At 48.0% G+C, this 20,419-nt stretch overlaps 1 protein-coding gene across 1 annotated transcript in view; it reads left to right on the top strand.

The window, feature by feature from the left end:
• CACNA1C (calcium voltage-gated channel subunit alpha1 C) overlaps window positions 1-20,419 on the top strand; it is a 664,490-nt gene that overhangs the window by 597,643 nt on the left and 46,428 nt on the right. Inside the window, exons 33-35 of the mRNA XM_081796086.1 lie at window positions 13,420-13,452; window positions 17,025-17,153; window positions 19,393-19,458. Of these exons, the coding sequence (XP_081652212.1) occupies window positions 13,420-13,452; window positions 17,025-17,153; window positions 19,393-19,458 (228 nt within the window). The remainder of the gene's footprint in view (window positions 1-13,419; window positions 13,453-17,024; window positions 17,154-19,392; window positions 19,459-20,419) is intronic.

Below are 20,419 nucleotides of genomic sequence, written 5' to 3'. Positions count from 1 at the left end.
CAGATCCCTCTTCTCTGGAGTGGCCAAAGAACCAAGCAGTTGGGTGATCCACTGGGAGCTCTTCCCAGGGTCTTTCCTTCCACAGCCTTTCCTTCCCTGGCTGTGGAAGCAGATTCTGGATGAGCGTCTCACTCCCACATGAACCTTCCTGGAGAACTGACTCTTGCACCTGCCTGGTTCTCTCCCACTCCCGACCCCATCACAACCCAGCCCCCGGCTCCCTAGCCTCAGACAGAACCCCAGCCCCTGCCCCCACCCAGGGCCTCCTGCCACCTTCTCCCAAGTTGCCTCCTCCTATACAGTTCCTTCCAGTTCCTGCACATGTCTTTTTGTTACCTGGCATGTTTAAACCTTCTCTCTTTATCTATAGGCAAGCCCTCTTGCGGTTAGTCTTTAACATGTGTCCGTTTAATTTTGTTGTTGTTATTATTTTTCCTTAATTAAGAGACTTGGTAATGTTTGCACAAACCTTTGATGCACTGAACCATTGAATAACAGCACGGAGCAGACGCTGTAGAGTTTTGATCTAAGATGTTTGAAAGTACCCTACCAACTGCCACCATCTCCCTTCTCCATCCTTACCCTCCTTGCTCCACTCCATATTTTGCTCCCAATCAGTTGAACTGACATGTTATCATATCTGCCTGATTCCCCTGACTAGAAGCCCATCTACTTTCCTTCCAGCAGATGGACGTTGGAAGGAGCCTGTTAACACTTTCCCTACATTCCCCTCCCATCAACCTCTTGTACCCTTCCTGCTCACCCTATAGCTACAGATTCGATGGTCCTTCTTTCTCCGAGATCCCCCTGCGTTGTCTTTGTCTCATGTTGTGTGTGTGTGTGTGTGTGTGTGTGTGTGTGTGTGTGTACATACTCTCCCTTGACTTTTCCCATGAAATTATCAGATCATTAAAAAAAATCAATCTTCCTACTCATACTCTGTGCCTCCCCTCCCCTCAACACCTCCCACAACCACCCTCACCACTCCTGAGCACACTTTAGGACTTTCAGGCTGGATGAGCCCCAAATCTCAGGTGCTAATTAGGTCCATGAGTCACCCATGCATGTCTAAAGGCCAGCACCTTTGTGTTTGGAGCCTGTGCCTTACGGTGCTCTCAACTGATGGAGCAGGGAGAGAGAGAAATAGAAAAGAAAGAGCAGCCCTGCCTTCAGAGGGGTTTGTCTTCAACACAGTAATGCAGCTCTGTAAGAATCTATGCCAAGAGACTGAGAGCTCTCCTGGATGCAGGGAGGACTCATTGCAGCCCCAGGGGGTACCTTTGTGATTCTCACTGTTGGCAAGGCCTACATCACTCAACCTGCCATTTTCTCCCAAACTATAAGTGTTTTTAAATGAAAAACAAAGCAAAATAAGTTTGCTAGGGTATAAAATTTCTACAGAAAAAGTGGCTACATTGGGATAGAGGAGTGTGCAGGGCAAGAAAGGAGCATGAAATCATCATGCAGACCCTTATGTTTAGATGATGGTTTTCTACTTATGATTCACCTATGCATTTATCTCAGGTAACTCATAACTGCCCTGTGAATTTCACAGGCAAGAATTATCACTCCCAATTTGCTGACCATAAAGATGCTGATGGAGAGATTTAAGTGCCTTTCAGAGCCATACAGCTGGATTTCGGCCTCTTGGTGTAGCCAGTTCACTGTGCCCTGGGCTAGAGCACCTATCTCTTCACTCCAAGGTGCCTTGAACAAACACACACATCTCACATAACCCCCTAGCCAGGATTTGTTCAGCTCTTACATCGTGTAATCTATTCCTATTTTTTAAGTCATCTTTTTTATTTACTTAAGTAATCTCTACACCCCACGTGGGGCTTGAACTCACAACCCTGAGATCAAGAGTTGCACATTCTCCTGACTGAGCCAGCCGGGCATCCCTGACATTCCGTAATTTATATTTTAAATAACCACACAAGGATTTTTCCCATTTTCTAAACTAGGAACTATGTGTCATCCCACCTGAGAGTCCTGATGTACCTCTGACTCCTCCAGCCTCCCTTCACCCTGCACTGAGATTCTTCTCACTCCTCCAGATTGAGGAATTTGTTAAAAGTCATACAAATGACAACTGAAGGGTTGTCTGGAGATCAAACGGGGACAATGTGTATAAGCGAGAGCAAGAGAAGGTGTCCAGAGACCCACACCACACAATTAATGGCTTCTGAACAAAGAGAATAAATGTAACATCACCCAAAGCCCAAAGGCAGTGTGGGAGAGGAAGAGAGGGCCAGATGTGAAGTCAAAAGCTCTGCCTATAGACGTTACCAAAATGCCCAAAGACTTAGTTTCCTCATCTGTCAAAGGAATATGATGATATTTACTGCAGTGTGTTTTGAGGCTGAAATAAGAGCATCTATTTTAAAACTCTATGTAACTGTAAAGCACCACTGAGTGGGAGAGACGATGGCACCCAAGCAAATGACATTTGTTCCAAAACCCCTACTGGAGTAGCTGGCAGGACCCAATCTCCAACCAGTTATATCTAAGTATAACTTACTACCCACAGACACTGCAAGGGCCCTTATTTCCTGGATATGCTTAGACTCTGGAACATGCTGGACAGCTACGGCCAGGTGAAAGGAAGCACCGTGTAACTGACCACTGCCCACAACTCAGGCCTCCATAAGCCTCCTCCACAAGCATGGTCCTGGAAGGACCCTGAGCTCAGTGCTGTGGATGACAAACCAATGAGCAATAACGCGTAGTCTCAGAGGTAGGTCCCTCCACCACACGGTTCTGCCTTCACGTTGTCGGCAGGTTATGGGTCTGGACGCTCCCTGGCATGAGGAAGTTCACAGCACCCAGGGCAGTTTCCCTGGGTGCTGCTCTAGGCCTTCCTGGAATTTTCTAGCCATACCGTCATCACAAGACATCCTTTCCCAGACATATGTTCTATTTGGCAGGAATCCACACTTTTAGCCTCAGAGGAATCCATAAGGGCTTTCACCTGTCACTCATTATCTTTGACTCTTTTAAAACTACAGAGATCAGCTCTTGGTCCCCTCACTGAATCCTGTATTTATCCTAAATGCCGTCAAATACTCCCCACATTTATATTCATCTCCCCACAAATACTGTCTCTTTCCTCCTTGCCTTCACTACACAGGCCATGGTGCCTTATCCTCTCAGGAAATGGGTTTTCCACCAATCCCAGGAGCCATCATTCATTCACTTCACTGTGTTTATAGTCTCACCTTCTGTGTGTCAGGTACTATTTTAGGCACCTAGGATACATCAGTGGGCAAAACAAAGCCCATTGCTCTTGAGCTGGCATTCTAGGGTTGGGGAATTATCAGACAATGAGCAGTGTTGTAAGTACAGAAAATAGGAACATCATACAGTGTATCAAATGATAAGTATTTTGGAAAAAAACTGTGCCAACTGAGGGGGATCAGAGGTGCTGGGGAACAGTGAAGGCAGGTGCTGTCTTAAAAAGATGGGCTTCACTGAGGAGGGGACATCTGAAGAAAGCAAACATGTGAAGGAGGTGCAGAGTTACCCATGCAGATACCTGGGAGAGGAGCTTTCAGGCAGGAGGAGCAGCCCCTGTGGCTGGTGCAGACTGAGCAGAGGAGAAGAAAGAGAGGATTGTACAGGGACCAGATTTTGGCTTTTACACTGAGCAAGAAGGGAAGACACCAGTGCCTTTGAGAAGAGCTGTCCATGATCTGACTTGCATTTCCAAAGGACCACCTTGCTGTCTATAGGAGTCGAGAGTGGAAGCCCAAACACCACTTAGAAGGTAAACACAGTAATCCAAGTAGAAGGTGATGGTAGTTGGCGACAAAGCAGTAGCAATAGAAGTGGTAAAAAAATGGTCAGATTCTCAACCTGTTTTGAAAATAGAACAGTGTCTCCTGACAGACTGGGTGTGGGTGTGGGAGAAAGAGGCATCCAGGATAGCTGGGGCTGGGCCTCAGCAGTGGGAGGATGGAGTCAGTATCAACTGGGAAAGACAGCAGGTGAAGCATGCTTGCATGAGGAAGACAGGAGCTCCGTGAGGACATCAGTGGAGATGTCAGGTAGACAGTTGGGCACACTGTCTGGGGTCAGGACGTGGAGTCGTCAGCATGTAGATGCCATTCAAAGCTGTAACAGTGGTGAAGAGCACCAAGAGAGGGAGAAAGGCAAAGGAAAGACGAGGACTGAGCTTGGGCCTCCGGCATGAAGAGGGCAAAACCCCTGTGCTCACAGCCACTCTGTGGTTGAATTTCTGTTCTCTCTGGGAGATGCCTGTGAACAAACACCAGATGTTACTAGAGGCAGATCGTGAGTCCCCACTTTGTCTAATTCCGCTGAGTTCTGCTGAGTTCCCTAGGCACCGGCCATTGCCCCTCTCCTCCCTGATGAGTTAACCTTGTTCTCTGCCTAAGGCCCCTTCCTCTGTGTGCCCTGTGAGGGCAGAGTGCAACAGCGCATCCCTCTGGGACTACTTTATTTCTTGGGTCTGAAATTATATTTTCCAGAGGGAAACCTAAAGAGGTAACCCCTGTGATTATTCATGGAAGACCCTGGAGCGTCAAAAACTGCTCCCTAACATCCCAGACTGGAATCAACTTGGGTGCCTGGGACAACAGCCTTGCCCAACACTCTTCTTTTCCAATCTGCATTTTAAAGACTGTTCCACCACAGAAAGTGCTAAGGGGCCTGGATCTTCGCACTGTGGATATGGAGAAACATTCCCAAATAGTGAATTAAGAAGCCTGGGTCCTCTTTTCAGCTCTGGCACTATTAATCCCTGTGACTTAGAGCAACTAACCCCATTCTCTGGGGTTCCTCGAATGCATGTGGTGAGGTGGGCAGGTTGAGATGGTCTCAACCTGAGGGATCTAACATTGCACGATTCTGAACTGGGCTTTTTCTGATATACTTTGAGGCATTTTTATTTCCCTTCATCACCTTGCAGATTCGAGAGGGGCGCTCCTCATAAAGCTCCCAAGACCTGTGGGAACTGGCTCACTTGGCTTTGGCAGATCTCACGTGGAAACTCTCTGGAGAGAAGTCCCTAAAGGGACCTTCTGGGAAAGGAGCAGGACAGAGATTGTGTGAGGGGAAAGAAGGCTGGCTTCTGGGGAGGCTCAGAGGGAAGACAATCTGGAGGATTTGTTTAGGTGCCAAAGTGCTAGTCCACAGAAATGACCAGAACAGGAAAAGCAAGTTAATTAACAATGGTACTAGTTGTGATCTTAGCTGATTAGGAGTGAGGTGGAGACAGGAAAAGAGGAGGAGGAAGAGGGAAATGATGGCTTCTCTTGGAGGAGTATTTGCCAGGCTATGTTAAAGACATTATGCACATGGTCAGATTAACCCCTCAGAGCACTTCGTCTCCATAGGAGGAAACCGAGCTTCACACAGGATGAATAGTTTGCCCAAAATCACATGGCTAATGGGTGGCAAGACTGGGATCTCAAATCCATTTCCATTAGAGAATCGACTCCTGCACTTTCGTTGGCTAAATCCCTGGACCAGACTGCCTGGGCATCTCAAGGGGCCCCTGCCACTCACAGGTCCTCATGCAGTGCATTGCCAGCACCGTGACCTGGCACAGAGCTGCCCAGCCTAACTTCTCTGTGCCTATTGATGCTGCCAGTGCTGGACCAAGGGAGCCAAGACTGCCCTGAGAATGCTCAGACAGATAGTGGTCTGCATACTCCTGACTGATGCGCCTGATTAATAGGGCTCAGGAGAAAAGGGCAAAGTGTAAATCAGCCCCCACTACCCTTGCTCACTTGACACTTGCAGCTTGAGAAGGAAATGGGAAGGGGGGGACACTAGGGAGAATGTGGTAACAAGACTGGGAGGGATGGGGCTCCACTGCAGGGAGTGTCCAGGGATGTCTCCCAGGAGCCTCTAGGTGCTGGCCCCAAATCTTCCTTGCCCTGTCTCCTGAAGCCAGTGGTACCTTCCCACCACAGACCCACGGGACAAATAACTGTCTCTTACTGGTTTCCCATAAAAACAATAAAGCAAGTTTGATTCCTGCTCTGGTTTCAGGGTCTGCAATGACAGGGAAAGGAGTCATCCTGAGTCATAGAGAAAGAGTGTGCTGCACATCCACCCCCTCCAGGATGAGTCAGAGAGCTCCACACACACGCTTCAACCCTCTCTCCATCCTTCAACCCACAGTGCCTCCATGGGGTGGCCCTCTTGGTCTGCCTTTCTCTGCCCCCAAACATAACAGAGAAGGGGCCAGAATGGGCACAAGAAGGACAGGGCTGATGCCCCTCAAGAGCCATGATGAGGGGTGGAGGCAGACAGTGGATTCGTCCAAGAATGTTAGAGTGGACACGACTTTGCAGACCTTCGGCCCAAGCCCGTCTCCACATATTCCGCACATGTGCATGGAGTATTTACTGTGCAGCAGAGCCTGGGGATATACCAGTGTTTCAGATGAGGACACAGAGGGCCAGAGGCAGGAAACAACGTGCTCATTCTCACCACTTTTTAATAGCAAGGCCAACCCACAACCGGGTCCCTGACTCCCAATCAGGTGTGTTGGTGTAGGGGGCTCAGCTGGTGGCATTACCAGACTTTGTCTATATGACAATGGTCAGTGAGTCCAGAGCTGGTTCTAAGGTAGATTAAATCAAGATTGATCTCAGACTAAACTGGATGGGGCAGACTTGATCCTTGACATCTCTGTACACCTCTATTTCCCTTTGCTGGATCCCTTCTTCTATTGCTCATGGATCTCCCTTCCAGCTTCTTCCCACTTGCAGCACCACCCCCAGCACCAATACAAAACTAATGTGACCAAAGTATCCTGTTTCCAATATACTAATTCATACTAAGATGGTAGTGACTCAGTAAGCTACCTTCTGAAAAGTAACGTTACCGTTCTCTTTAGAGAAGATAGTAATGCTCAACTTAAAAATTGGAAATCTAGTGTGTCTAATATAAAACTTTGAGGAACATGACATCTGAGTGAAAAACATATTCCCCACCCTCCACCCTCCAGTTGCTCTACAAAGGCAGTTTTCTACTCTGCTTGGAAATAAAGTTAGCCCTCAAGAGATTTAGCAGTGCATCTATCAGCAGTCTAGTTGGCAATGAGGAGCCATTTTGAAAGTCCCTGGGCCTCTGCAAGGAGAGGTTTGCTGTGCAGACAGTGGACCACAGACTACCATGAGGGCAGATGTGATAGAAAGTCAGGCCTGATAAATCAGCCTGGTATGCAAGTTTTCCCAAAGCTGTTGCCTTGAGGTGTCCTGCAGGCTTGACTCAAGAAGTCCATGGGAACCTGCTTTTGTATGGAAATCCTGGTTTCGGTTCTTCATTCAGCCTGTGTTGGACAGTCTGAGTGTTCTGGCAGTTATAACCCATCAAGGCTCCTGTTTCCCTCTGCCTTCTGACCAAGACCCCTTCACTTTCTCTTTTCCTCTAATTTTCCTTCCTTTCCTTTCTGTCCCTATTCTCGTCTTTTCTGTCCACACACAGCCCTCTCCTTTCCCCTAAAATAGAAGAGTGGAAGGAGGCTGTCACAACACACCCCTTGGTTTAGCCAGACCACCATCTGGGCCTTGCCAGTGTCTCTTACATTAGTTCCCACAGGCTAGCAAGCTACTGTTGGTGTCGTTGCCAGAAAGTTTCTAAAGCAAAGGGATCTAGAACATCCCATGAGCCAGCAGAGGATGTGAGAGATCTATACCTCAGGCAGGTTCAAAAATGCCCATGAGTGCCCCCCAAAGCATAGTCTATACCATTTTCTCTTCATATTTAGTGCACCTTTTCTCTCTGTCATACTCTTGTTCTCTGTCTCCCGTTTTCTCTGTCCTGCTGGGCTTGTGTTCTCCTCTCTCTCTCTCTCTTTCTCTCATATATAGAATTCTTTGATGTTGTTAGCACTGCTGACAAACTGATTTCATTCATTTATTCTTTATGGGTTTCTTTTGTTACTTGAGTGAAGGATAGTGACTGTCCTTCCCAAGGGAAGATAAAACTATCTTGACAATTTAATTAGTCTTGTTTAGCATGAATTATTGGCAGGTAATAGCACCTGGGGAGCCATCAGGCTGCAGGTGAATAACACAATGACTCCTGAGGCTTTAGCTGCTTCCAGCCACATGAGCTAGCCACTGTGCAGCTAATGATACAGGGGTCACAGCTGTCCACTCTCAGCAACCTAGCACACAGAGACAGGAAGAGCAAGAATGAGCCAGGAACCAACAACCCCCATGCTCTGTACCCCTCCAAAGAATCCCTTAAAGGAAGTCCTGAAGGGGCATTTCAACTGTGTGTCTGTAACCACAAAGATTCAAGAAGGGCCCTTCTCCTTCTGACTAGAATTTTACAATGGGAAACAGATACAAGCCAGGAGGTTTCCAACATGGTGGAGGTGGACAAGGGGGAAAGGGGGGCTGCTCTTTCCACTCTCCACTGCCTCATATTTGAGCTTCCTTTCATTTTTCCCTGCCCTTTTCTGTCCAGTGTTTCTGCCTCCCTTGTCGTTACCCCTTCTTCCTTTTCCTAGCACCCCTCCTCCACAGATCCATCTCTGAAGACCAAAGACCTCCTCCACAAACCAAAATGGAAATTCTGCTTAAGAACTGCTTGCAACAACCCATATTTCCTTCATTTTCCCTTAAATCTTAAAGCCATTGACAGCTACCCTCAGCTTCTATATATCCCAGTTGACTTGTGCTTATTTAAACTTTACATCTCCCTAGCAAAGAAGCTCTTCAACTTCAGAGGGGTTACAGTTTAAAACATATTTTACTTTGGTCTCCTTAAAATTCCCTTCCTTGCTGCCATCTCTGGTGGCTCTAAGTTTTAGCATCTCCCACCTCCACATCTGCAGGGCTACACTTTAGTTCCTGGTTGAAAGAGGAGATAAAAAGGATAATGAAGACTCTTCTGCCTTAACCTACATTTGCTGGCTCCTGACTGTGAAGGTGGTGTCAAATATCTCTAGAGGCCCCTGACTCCTGCCATTTCCAGTCATCTCTGCCTGTACCAACCTGATGATTGTCTTCCCAACTTAGATTAACTAGAGTGTCACCAACAAAACCTCAATCCCTCTGCCTTCCACCATCCCATGACTCTCTTACAACTGAACCAGCTATCCTGTCTTGCAGATCAAATTAAGATGAGATTAGAGACAGTGAATAGAGAGAAGCAGAGAGCATAGCTTGGGAGGTAGGGAGGGTGCCAGCTGGACCCAGACTTTCAGGTGGTCTGAAATGGAACTTATATTAGATCCACTCCCTAAGCTCTGGACAAGAGATACTTAAAAAAAAAAAAAAAAAAAAAAAAAAGCAACAGTTCTGACTCACATGCTCCTGTGACATTGCTTTTGACTCATGTTTCAGAGGAATGTAAAATTTTAGCAACTGATATTATAACCATTGTCTCAATGGCGGCCACTGGGATGGTGCATTCCTCTTCTGTGGGGCCTGTTCATGACTTAGCCAAGAGCCAACCTTCCCTGGAGGGAATCAGAAAGTAATCTGCACCTTTCAAAGTCAGCATGTCCAGAAAAGTGCAGCAGGGCTTATCTCTTTAAAATGCTCTGTAATGACTCCATCCACGTTGCTGCAAATGGCAAGATTTCATTCTGTAATGGCCTGATCTCGAGAAAATATCCTGGAATACAGCTTTATTGGGTACTCCAGCCTAGATATCTACTGCCCAGCTTCTAATCCCTAGTAGTCCTCACCTCCTTGCTGTGTTGAGAAAAGAAACACTCCCCTTTTAAAAATTTTTTTTTATTTGACGTTTATTTATTTTTGAGACATAGAGAGACAGAGCATGAACGGGGGAGGGTCAGAGAGAGAGGGAGACACAGAATCTGAAACAGGCTCCAGGCTCCGAGCTGTCAGCACAGAGCCCGATGCGGGGCTCGAACTCACGGACTGTGAGATCATGACCTGAGCCGAAGTCGGTCGCCCAACCGACTGAGCCACCCAGGCACCCCAAACACTCCCCTTTTATATGGCTAAGAGGTATTTTCAACAACCTTTTAGTTCTTCAGAGAGACTATGTAATGTTAACAATTGGGAGACACGTTCCACTGATTCTCCCCTTCATCCTTTTGGAAAAATCTCCATCTAGGAGAATCCTCTCCTTATCAGCCTCTGGTATTCCCTGAGTTTCACTTTTCAGTATCCTATGCATGCATGGTCTAAAGATGGTACCCCAGTGAAAAGGATCAGGGAAGACATTCCAGAACCAAGACTTCATCCACTGAGGTGATAACTTCTAATTTGATCCTGAGCTTGATTCAGAAAGACAGTTTTCCAGAAAATAGCTCCTATTTGCTGTCCAGTGCCACTCATATCATCATTGCCAGGTATACAAAGCCTAGGTAATCTGCATAAATACACTAAACAAGGTACATGAATTTCCTTTCTATTTGCCCTTAGCCTGTTAGCTGGAACCACTAGCCAGGATTCTTTATGAAAATATTCCACCTCTGCCTCACCAATTGAATAATAACCTTATTTCATTTCTACCAATTGTATGAACAAATTAAGTTAATTGACCAATATCTTTTAAACCCTTGAAAATTACCAGACCATTAGAAAACAAAGATTAAATAATTGGCTGCTGAGTGTCTACCATTACTGGACAAAATGCCACTGGAAAACTCAGCCACAATGTTCAGAATAGATAAGCAGCTCTGTTGGCTCACTGTAGAAGGGTCTCCAGGCTCATGGGGCATAAGTCTTCAGAGTCTTTCCACCTTTTCCTCCCCAGGAAAACCACAGATGGATAAACTCTAAGCTAACTCAGGGGAACTGGGAGCAGATCTGGGAAAGGGTCAAAGACGAATGGCATAAGTACTCCAGGCCTTCAAACAATTCCAAATTTAGTTCAAAAAGTAGAACTATTGCTAGGTGACCTTTCAGGGCAGTATACCAGGGAATCACAGAGTGGCAAACAGCACAAACATGGCTCTGGGCTAGAGGTGCAGGTGCCCAAACCCAGTGGGTCCAATCTCCCCTTCTAGCTCACCAAGAGATTCCACTTACAGCCAAGCAAGGGTACCAAAGACTGGAATGACTACACAAGATCATCTAGGAAATGTCCTTAGGGGGGTTGGCACTATGTCAGTGTACTGTGGGCTCTGTGAGGGCAAGGGCTATATCTCAAGCTTCTTCCTATTTCCACTTAGAAATCACCCAATGATTGCTTTCTTATTATGAGTGGTTAGTTTTTTTTGAGACCCTGGATCTTAAAAACATAGTTCTTCAAATAAGAATAGGCTTATATGAGACATTGACAAACACCACTCCAGCAGATCGAAAGTGCCCTCTGAATAGCATAGCTTAACACCCAAGAAAAAAAATAATCTCCAAATTAAAATGAGTCTTCAGATTCTCCCAAAGTGAGACCCTTAGGAGAGCTATCATTACCTGGGCTGGGGACCCAACATAGGAGTCCCAGAGAGCCCCATCCTTCCTTTCCCTTCTTCCCTCATTGCTCCTCCTGACTTCTTCTTACCCCCTATTATAGAGGTGTATCATAAGTATTATTAAGTTAATACATATTTTTAAAATAATAAGATACAATAAAGGTGATTAGAACATACTCAAAGCTAAATCTTGAAGTAAAATATGACTTAAATACATGAGATCTTCATTCAATGAGAGCTGTGAAAAGCTAAAAAGCAACAAGGAAACACACAGTTAATACATTTTAAAATCCCACATGTGAGATTCTGAATGTTTAAGAAGTAAGAAAAATGGTTAAAATTTTTCATGGCTGGGGGTTAACTCATTAGGGCCACATCACCCAGATATGTTCTCTAAATTGTCTCCATTCTGGTCCTGTTCAGGATAGGATTGACCCAGAAGATGCTTAAGGTTTTCTCAGGGATCTTAGGAGTAATGGAAGCTTTGGTGGTTTTCAGGGTGGATCCAAGAGGAGAACAATGGCCCATGCCTCCTATGGGAACTCTATCTAATGCCCTGGCATTACATGTAGTGTAGATTTACCTGTGTCTGACTCACACTCCCTTCCCCATTATAGGTCTAGAAACACAGAACTTCTTATCCATTAACACAGGAACACAAGCACTCAAGCAGCTTGAAATTACTTCTGTGTGTGTGTGTGTGTGTGTGTGTGTGTCTGTCTGTCTGTCTGTCTGTCAGTGTCTGTGTGTGTCTGTTTCTATGTTGTATCTCATCCTGCTAGCTAAATTCTAGTGACCCCACAGCCTCCAGGCCTGTCAACTGACCTGGCAGCTGGTATTCCTCATGAAGCAGAAAGCAAGATCTAGAATGCACTCTGTAAATGACTAGAGAGGTGTACCTTCCCTTCTTTTCCCTTGCCTCACCCTTTCTCTCCACCATTCCTAAAAAAGGACATCTTAACAATTTGCTATAGGAAAAAAAAAGGAATTTGCTGAGAAATCTGTTACCAAAGAAGTATTTTCGGTCTGCAAGTAAATGTCTAGTTGTGCACATTTCCATCCTTCAAAAATTCCATTACATGTTTCCTTGTTTGTACCTTAAAAACAGAAACACAAGAGCAACCATCTGAAAGTGGAGGGTAAAAGCAAAGTCATGACCTTCTAGAAAGAGTTAACAGCTCAGATGGTCAGGATCCATCAGGGGCTTAGCTTTGTGTGCTGGGGCCCAAAGAGTAGGGGCATCTTCCTGGATACAAGCTCAAGGAACTGGGGGTTGCAATGGGATACTCACCAATGGCCAATTTCCTCAGCTCCTCCCCTAAAATGAACTCAGCAGTCAGACCCATAAGAAGAGCTTTTTTGAGGGTTAATAATAATATCCTAAATTGTGTGCAAGTCTTCAAAATGTAAAAAACATTCATTATGGCCAAGGCTCTACACCTATAGACTGGGAGCTAAGCAAGACCAACTCCCGCCTGAACCTAAGCTTGAGAACAAGCCCCCACTACAGGGGCGTTGAGGACCACCTCTTTAGATCCTCCTCAGTGATAACTAAAATTCAGTTTTCCCCTAAACTTGAAGGACCATTGCCCTTGAACTCCTCTGCTCAAGTATGTTTGGGCAGGGATGTGCACTAAGCATAACCAAGGCCTTTCTCCTTCAGCTGGCAACACCCAGGGTAAGTTAAGTGCATAAAGGTTATCTTAGGAGACATAGCTCATTTCAAAAAACAAAACAAAACCTTCCTGCACAAAATTTGGAAGAACTCATTTGCCACGGGTGTGAATTATTTAATGTGTGCCCAGAAATGGTCCTGAATAGAAAATGCCTTTGGGTCCTCACTAGATGTGAGACACACCTATGCAGAGTCCACTCACAGTGATGTCCCAGAACCTGCCCAGCCTATGCTTTGTATTTCTTTCACTTGTTTCCTTTTGCCCTCCCCTGCCACGGTGTTGCTCCTGTGTTAGCCGAGACCTAGAATACCAGGCATCTTCGTTGGAGACTCATTACAGCTTATCTCTATCTGCCTTTCTTTAAAGCCAGCTGAACATACCCAATGCTCTCCCTTTATGGTAAGACCGACCCTCCTGACCACGCTGTTAGCTTCTGTGACCCTCCTCTAACACCCCCACCATCACTCCCCACCCCGGTCCCCAGAGTCTCTCGGAGCCCAGCCTCGCTCCTGTTGCCGTTGCATGTAGCCACCATGTCGTGTCTGTCCTGCCCTCTCCTGCCTGGTCGTGTGTGAGCCATGAAGTGCTGTTTGTGTAATGGTGTTCTTTTCCCTCCCTGAGCTTTTCTCTGGGTGATAATTCACTGTGATCTTGACCATCTAATGAGCCACCGGGAGAGAATTGGACCCAAGGGCCATTTCCTGTTAAACATTCTGAGGACTCCACTGGCTGAGTCTCTAGCCTTAATCTGATGTGGGAAATTTGTGCAGGGCACCCATAAGCACCATGGTAAGGGCCTCCAGAGAAAAGAGGAAAGAGAAGGATAACAGAAAGTCAGATGATGACTTCCCACTAATCATCCAGTGTCTGTAACATCTGGCCTCCTGTGTGCTCAGTATTTAAGGCCACAGTAAAATGTGTAAGGTGGAATTTATTACTGACAGTGTGGCTGAATATCCAACCACTCCAACAAATATACCCATGAATTTTTCTAAATTGCTGAAGTTCATTAAAATTAGGCTATCCCCACTTTTCTACAGCGGGCTGCAAGCAGAAAAACGAACTCAGTAGTTTGATTGGAACACTCCTGATGTAGGAGTCTATGATTCACTTTGCCTAAAGTGACAGATGCCACTGGGTGTGACCTTGAAGCCTCCTTGGGGCAACCTTCTCCAAAAAGCTGCCATCACATGTTTTAAAACTGAGCCAAGTGTGAGTTTTTAAAAGGACGAGTGAGTAGGTCAATTCTCTGAAAGTCAGCAGAATGGGGGCAAGATTGGGCCGGCCGGTGGTGTCTCCTAACACAGCCCATCCCAGGCTGGCTGGAAGGCTGCCAGGGAAAGGCTGAGACTGGATGTTGTACCCTACTTCACAGAGGCAGCTACTGGGGTCTGCTTCTTCCCAGCAGTGTCATTTGGCTTCTTAGAGGACGTTTTTGTGTCTACATGGAAATGTGCTTCTCCTCCTTCTAGAGTGTTAGGAAACTATAGCTACTTGTGGGGACCGGGGAGGGTGGTGAACCCAGCATGGAATTCAAACTGCAAGCTTGACTTTTATTTTTTAACTTATTGGATCCAGATGCCCCTGTAGCACCAGCTTCTCAAACTCTTGACACTCAGAGCTGAAGTTCCCCGCGTAAGCTTGTTCTTTCTTCTTTTTTCTCCCTTCCCGAACATAGTGGAACTGACAGCTGAGTTATAAAACCCCAAGCCTCCTCTGCCTTCTCCTCTGGGGGAACACAACCTCCTTTTAAGGAGAGAAAATAGAATTTCAAGTAGATACATGGGTGATAGAAATGCGGAGATTAAGGGCATCAAAGACTTCAAAATACACAGGCAGGGTAAGGGCCCAGGGGCAGGATGAGGAGTCCCATCCTGAGTCCTGTGATAGCCCATGAGCAGGCCCCCAGATGCCCACAGGTCACCCTGCCTAAGGGGAACAGGCCCACTGACAGGACCTGAGGCAGCTGTGGTTTGAAAATAGAAGAAATAGTGTGACTCCTCCCCTGTCTGGAGAGGCAGACAACTAGGAGAGACCCTTCAGACATGGTTTCTGTGCAGCCTTCCCAGGGCAGAGTGAGGGTGTGCTGACACGTAAGCTGCTGCCTCTGAGGTTTTTGCCACCCTCGTGGGTCTCCCATGCTTAACAGGAGTAGTAGGATGGGTGGCCTCGGGAACCACCAGCCATGTCAGTGACAGCAGACCATGGGATTAGAACAAAGGGCATTTGTGCTAATAGGATTTTCAGGGGTGCAGACAAGGTGTGGATGTTGTCAGGATCTGGCCTGGAAAGGACTAAAAAGAAAGCAGAAAGGTGAATCAAGAATGGGGAGGGCAGGGGCGCCTGGGTGGCGCAGTCGGTTAAGCGTCCGACTTCAGCCAGGTCACGATCTCGCGGTCCGTGAGTTCGAGCCCCGCGTCAGGCTCTGGGCTGATGGCTCGGAGCCTGGAGCCTGTTTCCGATTCTGTGTCTCCCTCTCTCTCTGCCCCTCCCCCGTTCATGCTCTGTCTCTCTCTGTCCCAAAAAAAATAAAAATTAAAAATGTTAAAAAAAAAAAAAAAAAAAAAAGATTCTCTAAAAAAAAAAGAATGGGGAGGGCAGACACAGATCCAATGACTGCAGACTCCTCCTCCCTTGAGGGAGGCACAGGACAGGAACAGTAACAGGAAGCCCAAAGGTCCATTCTCTCCTGGTGCTAACAGGGTTGGGTGAGCTGCACTAGCTCTGGGGAACAGGCAAGTGGCTCCCAAGGGGCTGCCACCACTGGCTCTCTGGCCAGTGTGGGCAAAAAGAGGGCCAGGGATCAGTCCATGTTGTTCTTAGGTCTGGAGGCAGAGTGTGACAGGGCAGTCTGTATTGCCCTTGAGCCCTGGGCAGGCACGTGCCCCAGCCCCAGGCCCCTCCAGGTCCAACAGGCTCGCCCTGCTAGCCAGCAGACCCCCAGCAGCACCATATTCCTGCTTCCACTTGCCTTGGCCTGGATTCTGTCCTTCTTCACCTTCCCCTTGCCCTCAAGCTTCAGAACTCTCCTGAGGAGATGATCTGCCCTAAGCAGAGCCCCTTGGTCCTCTCATATGGGGGCGTGGACTTTAAGGCTCACTTTGAGGGACTACCCCCCCCACCTCACCCTGCCTGTGCCCCCCACCCCTTCTAGGGTCTCCTACAGCCTGGAGAGGGTTAGGGCCTCTTAGAAGCCCCAGGGCAGAGGGGAGTAGAACAGCTTCAGAGCCCAAGGGGAGGCAAGGGCTGGGAAACAGTCACCATCAGAGCACTGAGCACTGAGCAGCAACCCTATTCCTACCTTCCCTGTAGCCATGTGGGAAGAGGTAGCACAACAGGAGCTCTGGAACCCCGAGCTGCCAGGGCACAAGATCCTGCAGTAGGCAACGCACTCCAATCCTGTTTGCTGTCAGCCCACCCGGCCCACCAAGACCCCCAGTACAATCATTCAGGGTCTGGGATGGAGGCCATGACCTGACCCGCCCAACCACCTTGCACAGAACCACATCCCGCTCCGGATGCACGTCCCCCAGCCAAGCCAGACAAAAAAGAGGCTGGGCTGCTTCCTCAGCATTCAGCAGAGGCAGGATGCACCCAAGACAGCTAGCTCTCAGCCTAGGAGATTTCAAAGCATATGGAAGTTCCTTATGGAATCTTCTGTTACTCCACCTAGGGGGTTAAGAATTAGGACTAACAGGCAAAAGAGGAGAACAGATAGGGTTATGGGCTCAGGGGCCTGGGCACAACTTGGCTCTGCAGAGACCTCAGGCCTGAGTTGTCTACCTGGAAAAGGTGAGCAGCTGGTCTCCCATCTGTGACCCAGTGGAGAGAATCTAGTGCAGCTAACCCTTCCCTGCCTGCCTTCACCCCAACCAAGGGCTGTGTTGCTCAGAGCAGGGCCCACCTCGTTCTTGCCCCTCCCCTCTTTGTTGCTGTGTTAACTACCACCTCCTATTGCCGATGGATTCCAGAACGCAGAGGAGAACTCCCGCATCTCCATCACCTTCTTCCGCCTCTTCCGGGTCATGCGCCTGGTCAAGCTGCTAAGCCGTGGGGAGGGCATCCGGACCCTGCTGTGGACCTTCATCAAGTCCTTCCAGGTAGCCACCTCCACCCTAAGCGGGCTGCAAGGAGAAGAGCCTCTTCAGCTCCCCAAAGGTGGGGCTGCACAAGGGTCTCTGCCCATCTCCTCCTGGGCTCCCTGCGTGGGAGGCGAGGTGATGCTACACAGGAAAGAGCACCCCTAGGGGTCCAGTGTGGGGCTCACACTGCTGCTCGCCAGCTCTGCCCTTGATTTCCTCCTGTCTATAATAAGGTCATTGGGCTGGATTTGTGGTTTTCAAAAGCAAGCTCTTGGAGCCCCAGACTTCCCCAAAGTCAGAGCAGAGAAGGCTGGGAGCTAAGGGGGAGGCTGAGTGGTTCTGCTTTCTTCTCTCATCTATGTATTTTTCCACAAGAATTTACTGCACAAAGAGGTTTTATGGTGGAAAAAATTTGAAAAACATGGGCCCAGATGATCTGATAACCTCAATGGCCCTCCCACTTTTGACATTTTTAGGATCTGGCTGTTACCTGCCTCCCAGTAGGCATTTCTGCGGTGTCTGCTGTCCATACCTGTTTGTGGACTTAGCCAAATTCTCCAGGACCCCAGTGTCACTCCACTCAAGGAGAGGCAGTCCCCTCCCAGGGGCACAGGGTTGCCTAACTATAGGATCAATTCTCTTTTCTCAGCCTTTATTTTCCATCTGTGAAAGAAGAATAATGGTCGCCCCTGGCCAACTGGTTATGTAAGTCTGAAGTTAAAGAGCAGCAGACTCTGTAAGGCCACTGGAATTTCTTGAAGATGACAGTGTAGGGCCCCTGCAAGTGCTGCCATGCTTCCTTAGCCCAGCACCAAAGGCAGCTTCTCCCTGCCCATGGAAGCACCACTGTCAGGCTTCCCAGCACTGAAGGATTCCTTCCTTGTCCCATGCTATGGCCAGTCTGAGCCCAGGGATGGGCATGGGAGTGGATCCCTGATCTGAACGTGCCCGTAACAGAAGATGCAGTCAGAGGAAAGTGCTCTCCAGACAGGTGCCTGCCTCGCTTTGGAATTCTATCCCAAAGGCATAAATAAACACCCTTCCAGGCAGCCTCCTGCTCTAGGAATCATCATCCGAGATCCTTGACTGGATCAGCCTTGCTGCACTCCTCAGAGCCAGCTGTCCACCCACCAGCCCCAGGCTGGCTCCCCACTTAATGATGGCCTGCAGCTGCCCTCCCTGCCACCCCCAGCCCACTTCCCCCCAACCTGTGCCATGCCCTGCCCACTCCCTGGGATCTGAGGGTTCCGGTGAGAGCAGGACTGGTGGCTGGCCCTGTCGGTGGGTGCACCCCTAGGGTCCCACAGCTATGATGATTATACAGGCCATACACATTTCTCTGGGCAAGGAAAAGGCAACAGACAGGGCTGTGTGGCTTGAACGTGGGTCAGGAGCTCTGACCTGACAGAAAAAGCATTCGTGTGATCTTGCAATGCCATCTAGTGGTGTGTGAGCACCTGGCAAGGCATTTCCCAAATTCTTGGAATCTCCTGGATTCCAGAGTCAGCCCTGAGCCCCAGGGCTCTCTCCCACTCTCCCCGGGAGAAGCAGCAGAGACTCTGGAAAATGAAGTTGTCTGAGCTGCCAGGCAATAATACATTGAGTGAATAAAATATATGGGACCCAACAATGTGGAAGGCATTACATTAAGCATTTTATAAACCTTAAATCATTTAAACTCCACAAAACCCCTGAGAGGTAATTCTTCATTCTTCTCATTCTTCAGAAGAGGAAACTGAGGCTCTGAGAGGTTAAGTAATATAGCCCAGCTCCTATGGCTAGAAAGTGGTAGAAATAGGATTTGAACCCAAAATCTTTCTTTTATTTTCCTTAGTAATTGTTTTTATTACAACTAGATCATCATGCTACATAAAGGAAGGGTGTAACCAGCCTCTACCCCATGCCTCCCCAGGAAAACTTGGTGTGTATCCTCCATGGCTTTCTCCTTGCTGTACAGAGCCTAATTGGAGGATGTCTGCTCATTCTTGATAGTTTTTATTAAAGCAGTATCATACAATTTCCCTTACTCTGCAGCCTGATTTTCTCAGTACACCACACTCACTGCTTCTCAGGCAATTGAAACCAAGGGAAAATGGGAGGTCAATGCCATGGTTCAGACCTTCCCCCATACGCTGAACTTCTGTGGGGCCCTGGGAAATGCCACCTCCCAAAACCAGGCCACAGTGCCCCCTGGGAAGGGATCTGGCCAGCTATCTCCCTACTGGTCTCACGCCCTGTATCCTGTGCTTCCTTCCAGGCTTTGCCCTATGTGGCCCTTCTGATAGTGATGCTGTTCTTCATCTACGCAGTGATCGGGATGCAGGTAGGACAGCTCTCCTGCTGCTCCTCCGCTTCTACTTTCTCTTCCCAGCTCCCAGCCCCACTTTCCGGACACCTCCTCCCTCCTACCTCCCTCTTGCTCCGACTGTCCCTCCCTATGCTTCCACCTCTGAGACAAGAAAGTCACAAGAATTAGAACATCCTTTCAAATGGCAGCCTTATAGATAGGAGGATGAATGGCCAAGTGCAGTACACAACTTCTCTCTCCTGCACCCCAGGCCTGGCCTCTGCTCTCAGGTAGGGAAAAACACTCCAAGATTAACACCAGGGGCCTCTGTAGAGACAGGCCTTCCAAGAAACAACACGAAGGGTGTGTCAGACAGCACCCCTCCTTTTTCCCAGGTTTGCTGGCCTGAGAACTAGCCCCCAACCCCAGCATCATTACGGAGAAGCTCATGACTGAGAGGGAGGGAGAGAGGGAATGGAAGAGTGAAGGAACAAAGAAGGAGGAGGGAAGAAGGGAGTCAGGTGGGCAAGCTATCCCCATCAAACACGCAGCAGTTTCAAGGGCCCCCTCACAGGTGCCCTCACACTCTGTGGCATTCTCCAGCTGGCCTCTCCTCAAGGCTCCAGAGAGCTCCCACAGCCTAGCACTCACATTGGCAGGGAGCTTTTCCTCAGCAGCTCCCTAAGGAAGATTCTCCTACTTATTCCTTGCAGAAAGACCTCAAGTTTCCTAGGCCGAAATCTTTTGAGATGAGAAGAGCTACCTTAACCCTCACCAACGGTGGCAGCTTCTAGGATAGTCATATCTTTAAATGGTCATAAAAATAAGGAGGCCCCTAATTTCATGGATAAATTAAGCTTGCCCAAGTCCAGACTGCTCTGAAATCCAAGAACTGAATTTGGAAGAGTGTTTGGGCATCTGGGCTGAAATGGCAAAGAAAAGGAGGCCAGAAGCGTAAGTCTTGAGGGCCTAGCAGTGACTGTAATCAATACCACAG

The sequence above is a fragment of the Panthera onca genome, chromosome B4, assembly GCF_046562875.1.
Source record: "Panthera onca isolate mPanOnc1 chromosome B4, mPanOnc1 haplotype 2, whole genome shotgun sequence".
NCBI lineage: Eukaryota > Metazoa > Chordata > Mammalia > Carnivora > Felidae > Panthera > Panthera onca.
Note: the sequence above shows the minus strand (reverse complement) of the source record. Positions and strands in the feature narration are given on the sequence as shown.